This window comes from Montipora foliosa, chromosome 7, assembly GCF_036669935.1.
Source record: "Montipora foliosa isolate CH-2021 chromosome 7, ASM3666993v2, whole genome shotgun sequence".
Lineage (NCBI taxonomy): Eukaryota > Metazoa > Cnidaria > Anthozoa > Scleractinia > Acroporidae > Montipora > Montipora foliosa.
Window position 1 is genome coordinate 42,673,171 of NC_090875.1, and position 12,500 is coordinate 42,685,670.

A 12,500-nucleotide genomic window follows, 5' to 3' on the forward strand; every position below is an offset into this window, starting at 1 on the left:
TACTTGGTACCATAACCAAGTGTTTATGCTATTCAATGTATCCTGGAGTGTCCTTTGAATTATCTCACGAGTGCCTTCGGTCGACCAAATTGTAGCATCATCTGCATGTCCGCCTCGGCATTTACGAGTGATAGTGGAAGATCGTTAATGTAGATCTAGAAGAGGCCTAAGAATAAAGACCGTATCCGTGTGGGACCCTCTTTAAGAGTAGGGGCATACAGTGACCCTGACACGATGCATTGCTATGCTCTGTTACTGAGATATGAGGTAAACCATTGTGGGGCTTGTGGGCTGACATGATATTTAGCAAGCTTAGATTCAAGAACTTTGTGATTAACTAGATCGAAGGCTTCACTTTACTACACTTTACTTCACTTCACTTTTATTGTGCTACCTCACAAACATATATTGCACAGTGTCAGCGATATAACGGTTTAGAATTACAAACAATAATACGATGCAAAGGAGTCTTCAAAGGTTCCTGGGCTAGTAGATAAATCGATCGGATAATATATTGAGAATTAGTTTGCCCATTTGTCTACGAAGCTTTAGAGGTGTCTATCCAAATTTTTTCAACATCATTGACATAGAACTAGGCTCATAACTTTTATGGTCAGAAAGGAAAAAGCTTGCTGGTCTGCGTTGATTTTTTGCAAGCAAGCACTACTGGTGTTCTATACGTGGTCTGATCAGACTCATGTACGCTGCTTCCTTTACTGCTGGATCACTCGCAGATAAATTTAGTTTTAGAAGACCAAGCATTTGGTTAGCCTTACAGTTAATGCTAGTGACGTGAGGGTTCCATCGTAGATCATTAACCATGGTCACACCTAGGTATTCCGTCTAGGGCTGTGTCCTTTAATAAGTATAAGTGGTGGGACTTGTAATATGTTTTCCTTCAAATGTGCATAATTTTACAGTTAGATGGTTAAAATCTCACATTCCATCGCTGAGCCCAGTCTCCAAGAGTAGCATAATCCTAATGGGTGCGGATCTGTCGATACCAAATGCAATCGTTGCCAAATAGCCGGACCTCGGGGTTGGTATTGATAACTATATCATTATTGAAGACATTGAAAAGGATAGGGCCGAGCACAGTCCCTTGAGGGACGCTTGAGCTTACAGGAATCCATTCAGACTTGGCACCGTGGGTGGCATAGTTTGATTATCCTTCTTCTGTGATTTAATGTACTTCCAAAAGGGCCTGGGATTTACCTTGATGTCTCCAATGATATTATTTATGGAATTGTTCTTAGCTGAAGATAACGCTAGTGTGAGTTGTCGTCTGACCTTCTTCCACTGGCTTAAGGGACGTTCACCTCTGTCTTCTTTATTTTAGTTGGCATGAAGACGGTTCTTTCGACGAATGAGACGACGTAGTTGATTGTCTAGCCATGGAAACTTATCTCTCCCACTCAGTATTTTGGATGGTACAGCTTTACCAATTGCTTGTTGCATAGCATCATTTAAGCGTAGCCAGTCCTCTTCTATAGGGGTGGAATCTGAGAATGAATGAATTAAGGAACGTATCTGTAAAGGTACACAAGATACATCGCCTTTCCCATACAAGTAGACTTTCCTTTTTGCCTTTCTCTTAGTTGGTAGAGCGCAATTCAATGTGCAGGCAATTACATCATGATCACTGAGTTTAGCAGGTGATGAACAGTCACTGATAAGTCCTGGTCGATTTGACAAGATAAGGTCTAAGGTGTTGGCTCCATGAGTCGGAAATCGGATAATTTGCTCCATATAGTGATCTTGAATGACGTCAATTAGGGCAAGTCCATCACATTTTTAGAGACCGTTACCATCGGTGTTTAGGTGAGTCATCAAGTCTATCTTTCCTAAATTGAGATCCCCAAAAATGTGAACTCCAGGCTGCCTAACAGGTGGGTGAGATTTATTAATAAGGTCGAGCTGCTCTAGTAGACTTTGAATTTCATCAATTGGTTGTGGCGGGGGACGGTAAAAACTGCAAAAGTAGTGTGGTTTTCCCTTTAAGAATATTTTAGCCCCTGCACTCTCAGATGCAAAATTTTCCAGGTCAGGAAAATGAATAGGGTCCAACGCAGACTTTATTGCAAGGACAACACCCCCTCCACTGAGAAACCTGTCCTTCCTGATGATGAGGCCAAATTCATGAGGGAAGAGTTCAGCAGTCGTCACACCTGAATCAATTTTTGTTTCTTGAATAGCAATGACATCCGTGTCTTGGACTTCAATAAAGCCTTTTAGATCATTCAATTTGTCATGAATGCTATTTATATTGATGGAGAGCATCTTCGAACTGTCAACTTTGTCTTTTAGCTGGCGTTGGCGCTGTGAGATCGGTTTTAGGTGACGAAGTCATATCTGAGGTTTGAAAGCAAAAGGCATTGAGTCTTGAGAACATGTAAATGTAGAATCCAGACTAACAAAAGGTATTCTTGCTGTTGAGGTTAGTAATGCCTGTGGTGAGAAAAGAAGTGGAGAACTTTGGAAACTTACACTTACTACATATCCAGATTAACTGTGGATCTAGGCCATGAATATCATAAGATTGAGTAGACATTCCGAGGCAATCGAGGTGATATCAGGCGAAGCATTCTTCACGTTCAATTGCCTTCTGATTTGACCTCACAATTTTGTCACAAATACCACATTGACATTGAAAGGCCAAGGGTTGATTTGAACATTACTACAAAAGTAGAAGCAGGCAATTAAGTAAGAGACGAAGACTTGAGTTGAGTCGCTGATACAAGATGGCGGATGACTAGGTTGAGTTAAAATCTGCAAGAGCGGCCGTCCTGACCAGGTACGCATTAATTTCGGAGTGGCATTTCAAGTTTACTCCGTACACCTTACTGGATACATGTAATTAGTAACACTGCAGTACAAAGACGTCGACGTTTCTCGAAACAAATGTCCTCGGTACACATGTATGTTAATTTTAGATTTACAAAAACTGTTTCTCTGAACGTAAAGCTATTCCGTGATGAGTCGCTCGAGACCCCGAGTTTCATTGCCTGGCCTTGTTTGTTTATTCCCTTACAAGAAAAATCAACAGTCACTGGGATCAGGTTAATTGGGGAAATATTATTTACAAAAACGTGTTGTCCTCATACGAACTCCAAACTCGAGGTATCAAAAGTTGGATGGAACAGCTTTTGCCACATGTACTTCGTCTTATATTGATGTCGATACCGGCGAACAAGTCTAGCACCAAGATTCCACCATCAATATAACTTTCCTTAACATCAGCGCATTTAAGAGATGTAAAATACGTAAATCGTTGCGTTACTTGGTTGAGTGCACAGTATGCAAATATCTCTCAATGTCTATATTGGAAATTTAAATTCGATTCACGATAAAATCCATCGCGCGGTAAAGCTCACTATCTTGCTTTTATATTTTAATCAACGACATAAGATTGTAGTTTTGAAGAGAGGACACACAGGAACGATGGCCGCAATCTCGTTTTCTTATTAAACAGTTCCTGTTGTTATTAAATCAAAACGTAACGCTTTCGCGAAAGTTAAATCAAGTATAAATAGTTCACAATACCACGTGTCGGTGATTTTGCTAGAATCGAGTGTCGAGGATCGAGTTTGATTTCGAGTGAATCGAGTCGCGATCCTCGATTCTCGCGAGGATCGAGTCGAGACTGTCAAGTTACTTTTCCTTAAAAAGTGCATTCATGGTGTTTAATAATCAGCCCATTACAACAGCTTGCACTTTTGCTTTGAAGGGATTAAGGCAGTTGTTTAAAAGAAACTTACACAGTGGATGCAATCGCTGGTGACTTAGTTTTTAAGAAAAAGAATAAATTCCATTTTGGCATAATTATTGATCCGCCAATTAAAGGAAAATAAATAACAAATAGTAACCCTTTATTGAAATTGGTGTATGTCCAATTACTCCCTCTCATTATCCATCGTGGTTACAATATTTAACAATCCAAAAATTAGAATACATTTCTTACCACCTGGTAGAGACCATAAATTCCAAGTGGAGGAAAATATGAAGAGAGAAAAACCAAAAAAAAAAATGGAAGGGCAAAAGATGCCAATGTGACCAGTATCACGTAACCATATCACGAGCTCAAGTTTAGAGTTCATCGAGGAGGCAATACTCCAGTTTACACTATAGCTAGTTTATAGCATACATCTTTGATATTAACGTTATGGTCAATTGACACTTGTCAAAACATTATCCATCGTGGTTACGATATTTAACAATCCAAAAATCACAATAAATTCCGCATATTTACCACCTGGTAGAGACCATAAATTCCAAGTGCAAGAAAATATGAAGAGAGAAAAACAAAAACAAAAAAATTGGAGGACAGTTAATATGAAATGCAACTGCAAAAAATGTTATCATTAAGGACTTCTAAAGCTTTAATTCTCTAGACTGACAATTTTTTATCAGCAATCACAGAACAACGTACACATATGGTAACCTTGATATTACATATAAGGCAAACTACACTGAATAAGGTTTTGTCCATATTTTAAAGATTTTCCAAGGAAAACGATCGTGGCTCCATTTTCTAGTTTAAGGCTAATTGCTCCACAGGATAAACACAATATCTTGCTGATCAAAATACAACGAGAAAGGTGTGAAAGTTTCTATTAACGGCTTTTCATGGTTAACAGTCTTCCTAGAAAATGCATTCACGGAGTTTAATAATCAGCCCATTTCAACAGGTTGAAATTTTTCTTTGAGGAAACTTGCACAGTGGATGCAACCACTGGTGACTTCCTTTTTAACAAAAGGAATAAATTCCATATTGGTGTAATTATTTAGTCGGCCAATTAAAGGGAAAACAAAACAAATAGTAACCCTCTGTAGGACTTGGTTTATGTCAATTTACCCCATCTTTTTATGCATTGTGGTTACGATATTTAACAATCCAAAAATCAAAATAAATTCCGCATACTTACAATCTGGTAGAGAAAATAAATTCCAAGTGAAAGAAAATATGAAGTGAGAAAAACAACATTTGGAGGAGGACTAGTATCACGTGACCATATCACGGGCTCAAGTTCGACGTTATCGAGGTCAGCTGTTTTTTTTTTTAAGTTGGCCGCTGACCCAGGACTGGTTGTTGACTGGATCGCAGGCTCAAGCCAGGTCAGACACTCACACTCACACCTGAACGAGTCTTAATTTTTCGCGCTCTTTCTGTGGCTCGACGCGGCTACACAGCCATGCTACGTGAGCAAAGCTCTTGACAGTCGATGCTTTTCGTGTTCAGGTACGGTTTGGAAAATATATTTTTCTTGCATTTTTCGCTGGTTTCAATCCAGGTTTAAGATAATATAGCTGTAGTTATTCAAGTCAAGCATTGGAAGGATATAAACTTAATGCTGAGTGTTTATTTTTAATTTGTTTAGGGCTGCTTTTTGCTCTGAATTGCAGTTTTTGGTATGTTTTAAGATTTTTAATTTCGAATCTACTAAGGTTGCAAGATGCCTGGACACCCTATGTCAGAAGAACAGAAACGAAAGAAGAGAGAAAGAGAACGAGAACGACAAAACGGTACACCAGTAATAACTTAAAGTTGGTGGAAGAAGTTACTCTACAAATTCTTTCCTTGGACGCTAAACCGTTTGTTATTTCTACGGATGAGTTATTTCAAGTGGATGCATATTTCTAAAACGTGGTTTAGTCGTTTTTTCCTTTGTTCAGGAATGAAACTCGAATTTTTATTGTTAACTGGAATTAAATAACAATCATCTGTATTCTTTTTGGACAGAAATAATCGATCTTTTGCTGGTTTGTTTGGCCTTAAAATGCGAGCGAACAAGAAGATTTTTTTACTCCGCTTGCCTAACTGTTTTTCGATGTTCCTAGACAGTGACAAGAATTTTGCACTTATGTTCTAAACATGTAATCGCAATGAGTTCTCGCAAAAGTACAAGGAGAAATATCACCAGCTTATGTTTTCTGAAGTTTTTTTAGAGCACGTACAGGTAATTTGTTGGAGATCTTGTTTGAAGTTTGTTCTTTCTATCCGAATCTGGTTCTAAGCCAAGCTGGCGTGTTTCAATGAAATACATCGAATTGTAAATGATCTCGTTTTCAGAGATAAAGTGGAATAAATAAAGTACATCAATAAAACTCCTTGTTTGACCTTGAACAGACAAAGACGATCTGTCACATCAAGAGCTATAGTACGTCTGTGATTTCTTATTTTAGCGTGATTCCTATTCACTAGCGTTTGACAATCGACTCTGAAATGGTTTCTTTCCTTTTCCGTTCGCTTGCTGAGGATTTGCTTGTTTTCTATTAAAACTCTTGCGATTCAAGAAAAAATAATTGTCTAACTGGTAAATTCGAAAGTAGATTTCGCTGGGAAAACCGATATCACATTCATCCCTTGGTGATTCATGCGATCAGTCGGTTTTTCAGGTGAAATTAACCGTGGAATTCACTAGTTAGGCAGCGAAAAAAATGTTACATAATTAAGCAATATCCGGGAAAACCAAAAGGCGGACAGTTCCAAAGCCTTTTATTTTCACTAATCCTACAGCCAGTAAAAATAAACAAGCCGGGAGCTCCGCTTTTAGGCTTGCCTAAATCTATATATTATTCATTCAGACAAGCAGTTTTTACTTAAGTTACAAGAAATGATGTCAGACCTCAACGTATCTTTAGAACACTTTGAAATTAATATCACTTGTAAAGCATCCACAATCTTTATTATTATTAAAGTAATCTTATTTTTTATTAATATATTTACTTACTTATTCCTTTATCTTATATTTGAGGGTCATATTGTAATCTACTGGGCCACCCGTAGCAGTTATTATTATCATTATTATCATTATTGTCATAATCATCATCATCATCATCATCACCATCATCATCATCATCATCATCAAAATGTTAATGCTTTAGCTCTGGTGAATGTTACACCGACATTTCACCAAGAGAGCTAGCCATATCAAATGGCCAAAGGTCCCTTGAGTCATTCCGTCTCCTTTATCTTTCCAACACCATCCTTAAAATCCTTGCTGTTTTCTGTAGCAATCACGTCCTAATGGTAATCCCCTGCTTATCAAGCCATGTATCCAACCTTTTTGTTATGCTCCCAGTGCACCAACAACTAATAATGATAATGATAATGATAACGATAATAATAAACTTTTACAGCGCCAATATCAATATTGCTAGTTCCATCAGTGCTTAAAACATAAAACTACATAAAACCTGCTAAAAACGATATCAAAAGCACATTAAGAAAATTAAAAAAAGCTTTCTGAAATAAAGATGTCTTGAGTGTCTTTTAAAAGATGCTACTAAAGGGCTACTCCTGATCGCATAGGGTAGTAAATTCCATAGTTGAGGAGCAGCAACAGCAAAAGATCGATCTCCTAACGTTGTTAAGGTCTTAAATTTCGCAGGGTTTAGTAGCAATCCATCACAGTCGGAGCGTAACTTGTATTTACATACTTCTTAGAGATTAATACGTTCCAGGAGATAAAAAGGCGCTAAGCCATTGATTGCCTTATACGTTAACAGTAATATCTTAAAGTCAGTTCGAAATTTAACCGGCAGCCAGTACAGATTATACAGCAGCGGTCGTACATGGCAGTACTTGGATTCCTGAAAAATTACCCAGCGGCAGCATATTGGACCCTCTGCAGCTTATTAAGCTGGTAGATTGGCAGGCCATAGAGTAGGCTGTTGCAATAATCGACGCGGCTTGAGACAAATGCGTGAATAAGCGTCTCAGTGGACCGCCTGGAAAGATATTTCCTAATTCTTCTTATATTATACAAGTAATAAAAAGCATTGGAGCAAGTATTATTTACATGAGAATTCATTGAAAGAGTCGAGTCTAACCATGTTCCCAGATTCTTAACTACCCCTTTTGGTCTAATTACACTGTCTCCAATCATAATATGATCAATGCTAACCTTGGCTAGTTCTTGCTTGGTACCTATCATTAGAAATTCTGGATTGTCATCATTGAGAAGAAGTTTATCATTGGTCATTCAATTGAGTATATCATCCACATCATTTTTCACTCTCAGCAACGCTGTTTCTGTGCTACAATTCTTCCTATAAGATGACTGATTGGAAGGATAAACATTGGTCCTGCAAAGGTGGCTATGAATTTGGTTATAGAGGGCTGACTCTGTCAGCTTCGAAACAAATGGTAAGTTACTAACGAGACGAAAATTCTTTAAGAGAATGACGAAGCCAGGTTTTTTTTAGTAGCGGTAAGACTAGGGCCTCCTTCCAGGCGACAGGAAATTGACCAGACTTTAAGGACGTATTGATCAATCTTGTAAGTACAGGTAATAGGAAATCACATCGGCTGACCAAAATTGAATGTATATGGTCAGGAACACAAGATTTTAAAGACGAATACTGCATAAGAGACTTCACATCTTGTTCTGTTAACATCTCAAATTCAGTGAGGTGCACGAAAGACGACTCAATGCCCTGTTTGTCGTGTTTATGGTAGTCAGCAGCACCATGTCTAACGAGACGACTCCTAATATTCACTATTTTCTGTACAAAAATTTTCCCGATGTCCTCGGCGAATTGGGCCTTATCAATAGTGGGGGGTAGACAGTCGGCAGATCGTCTATTTAGCAAGCGATTACTAGCGGCAAACAACTTCTTTTGATCCTTGCTGTTCTCCTCAATGAAATTAGTGTAAAATTCCCTTCGAGCCATGTTCCTAAGAGCGGTTGTTGCATTCCTCTTACTCTTGAAGGCAGCCAGGTCAGTATATGTTCTTCTCCATCTTTTCTGAGCCTTTCTTCTTTCACGTTTAGCCATCTTAATCTCCTCATTGAACCAAGGAACTCGAGGTCTCCCTTTGATAGACTTATCTGATAGACTTATCTGACTGGTAATTAAAGGAGCATGTTTATCCAAAACAACTTTCAGTGTGCTGTTACAACATTTAGCCAAATCTTCCAGGGCTTCAGGACGATTTCTGCACAAATCAGTGGCAACCAGATCGGACTGGAAGAAATTCAAGTCAATAGATTTAAACTACCGGTACCACTTCCTCCTGTCTGATACCCCAGTTAACGTTTTCCAATCTCCCTCTTCAAATCTTGCTATTTATTGAGCATTTTACCTTCCTTTTCATACATTCTGTGATCCCTCGTGATTCCTCTGTGATGATGATTATTATTATTAAAAGTAGCAAGATACGCGAAAATGTTGACTCAAGTATACCTTGCAGAGAGAGGCTCCTTTAGTCATGGGCTCTTGATGCCTTTTAGTTTTCTCGTGTGCGATTGGCTTTCTTACTTGAAACACAATAACATTCCATAAATATTTCTACTACTCACAGTTTCCGGATCTTCTCAGTAAGTAATTGAAGCATACGTTTTTTCTAAAAGTCATTCACCGTTTTTTAAATGGCTCGATACTCTAAAATTGGTCATTTTGACAATGTTTTCTTAGCAGTTCCCACAAATGTTACCTATTCTTCAGGTTATTTGCAGTTAATTTTATATCTTTTAAGAAAGCAAATATCATAGCATAATTTATCTCTAAACTTCTCTCCCAATCGCTGCTTTTAAGGACAGTGCCTACTGATTCAAAAGTATTTTTTCGCGTTTTATGAATATGCGGGAAAAGCAGATCATAACAAGTGTTATTGAAATCCAAAAACTAAATTGGGAGTAACCCCTAATTTTTCAAATATAATTAATCAACAATATTTGTATAAAGCTTTAAAACACAAAGCTATATATGGCGTTCTCTTGCAAATTGATGCTTAATTATCTTTCTAAAAAAGGCATGGTTACCCCATTTTTCTTGTTGGATACCAAGAGCACTTGCTAAGTTTTGCTTTCTCCGCAGTTTTAAACTGCGCAAAAATATCCCTGTATAGGTAACCATCGCCAATAGAAAACTTGGATGTCTCGAGATGCGCAGGACGTATACCCAATAACAATAGCAGGCAACGTCCATAGGATTAGATGGCGAAAACAGCATTGACATGGTTGATATTTAGTGTTCTATTTAGTGTTGATATAACCGTGACTTCGGTACATTTTCTATCACTCCTTGTGAGACAAAATCAAAACTTAAGAATTTTTTTGTTACTTAAAAACGAGAGATCAATCGAAATAGTCTAATGGACGATTGAGTGAACAATGTTATATTGGACTTTACATTTGTTACAGGTACATTTGAAAGTCAGGTTGAAATGATTTCAACCTTGGTAAATTTAATTTTAAACTAGTTTGAAATTGAAAGTAGGAAACATCAACAAAAATTCCATCAAGTGTGAGCAAGTACGTGTATATTGGTAAGTAAATCGGTGCTGGAAGTAAGGGGATGTGGTAAGGGTACGTTTTTCATGAGTTAGTCTGTTCTAGTCCCGCTCAGGGCAAATTATCTTTCAAAACATTTATTCAGTTCTATGCTTAAACTTGACTTACAGACGTAGTCAGGACGGGAAAGTAGTAACTGACAAAGGCAGATGACCTTGCAAGTCGGACACGTGCAACTTAAATGACATTGGTCCCAACATGGTTCCTTGTGGTACGCAAAACGCTTAGTAACTGGCTCCGATACTAGTACTCTGCCTGTTTGGCTTAAGTAGCTTGTGAGCCAACATAGGAACCAGTTTAGCCAGGAAGTTCTTGTTATGCACCGTATCAAACGCCTTAGAAAAGTCAGTCAAAACAATGAGCTTCACCTTGCCTTTTTCATTTCTTCTAACAAGTTGTCTCAAATGCCCATGAGGACTGTCACAGTAGAGTTTCCCTCGCGGAAATCTGCTGGAAATTGTCGCACCAATAGCTATTAACTCGGAATCACAAAAGGAAGCCATTTCTACTGCGACAAGTAGACAAGGAGAAGAGTACTGAAGTAGGTCGCAGATGTTTACTAAATTAAGCTCCGGATTATCAATTTTCTATGTAGACCAGTTAATGTTTGTTCGTTTTCAGCGTGTGTTGGAGCTCTCCATTTGTCACTTCTTGAAGCCTGCACGGGTCAGTGCGTTCATCAGGAGGGTTCTCCACGTACCATGAGAGACACTGCGGTGAATCCTCAGAACCAAAATAGAATTCTCTCTGCAGTTGAGGTGAAAAAACTTGTTCAAATCTCAGCAAAATTCAATGTGTAATACTCTACACCTTCTTAGGTTTGTTTGTGGATAATTAATGTCTTGTGAAGTTCTCCCGAGCTTCGCTGACTGCCGCCTTAAGCTTGTCTCTAATTTTCGCAATGATTCGTGGGAGCTTCCTTTCTTGGGGTATTGCGTTGCTGTTGCAAAGAACGAATCTATCCTCCATCCGAGGAACTGGTGGTCTAGTTATTTTCACTCCGCGGAGAAGGAAGTGTCTCTCTAGGCACTCAGAAAAGAAGTCGTCAAAATACCCCAACTGATCATCTGGTTCATAAGACGAATAGATCATGTTCAGGGGTATTATATCAAAGACCGTAACGAAATATTACTCAACTTTAATGCGGTTGTAAATGGTTCACGCTCACGGCAATGCAGGCAAACGGCGTGTTCATGGTCACTCGCAATACCAGTGTGTATTATGTCAATACCTTTGATGAGTGAGGAATAGTAAAGTAATCATAAAAATGTGATCAATAATTATTGATCATGTGATTGCTTTACTATATCTCACGCATCAAAGCGTTCAGGACGACTTAGTAACTTTGGTCGGTTTTATAACAATTTGCTCAAGTCCGAAAATATCCGGTAAAGTGCTGTGTCGTGAGACACAGGACTGCCAAGGAGGTTGAAATTAGTATCACCAGTAAGCACATCCCAAGTGGAGATGACGTGACTCAGAAAGTCCTAGAAGCATTCAAGTCATCAGTAGATATGATCATACTTTTATGAATGTTACACTGTACTGGTGAAAACATACTGCGTTGGCCCTGTTTCACAGGGCCAACACAGTTCCAAGCCACCCTGAGGACACCAATGCGGAATTAGAACATGTCAAGGCAGCCCTCAAAGATTGTGGATACCCGGAATGGGCATTACAGGACTCAGACAGCACTAACAAATCTCAACAAAGCCAACACCATCTACCTATTAGACGAACCGCCATCGTCATCCCATACGTCAAAGGGCTGTCTGAGGAGTTACGACGCACATTGAAACAACATGGGGTGGACACTACATTTAAACCATACAATACCCTCAGACAACTGTTGTCGTTTCCGAAAGACCCACAGAAACAAGAAGACACTTGTGGCCCTATTTATCGGGTTACGTGCCAAGGGGTGGACTGTGGCAGCTCGTATGTGGGAGAGACCGAGCGGACTTTGAAATCGAGGTTCGCGGAGCATCTTAGACCAAGCAGCGCTTCGTCTGAAGTCTCACAGCACATACACAGGGACTACCCTGGACATAAGGTTGAAGTAGAGGTGTTAGACCATGAAGATCGTTGAATAGAGCGGGGCATCAAAGAGGCCATTTATATCCGGGTTCATAGGCTGGACTTGAACCGTGACACTGGAAGATACCTGCTCCCCCACATCTGGGACAATCTGTTGCGGTCACG

At 39.0% G+C, this 12,500-nt stretch overlaps 1 protein-coding gene across 1 annotated transcript in view; it reads left to right on the plus strand.

Annotated features, from left to right (window-relative positions):
• The window catches only part of LOC138010281 (uncharacterized), an 18,840-nt gene extending 6,453 nt beyond the window's left edge, over positions 1-12,387 (plus strand). The window contains exon 2 of the mRNA XM_068857213.1: positions 11,880-12,387. Within this exon, the coding sequence (XP_068713314.1) occupies positions 11,880-12,387 (508 nt within the window). The remainder of the gene's footprint in view (positions 1-11,879) is intronic.
• Positions 12,388-12,500: the final 113 nt, after the last annotated feature.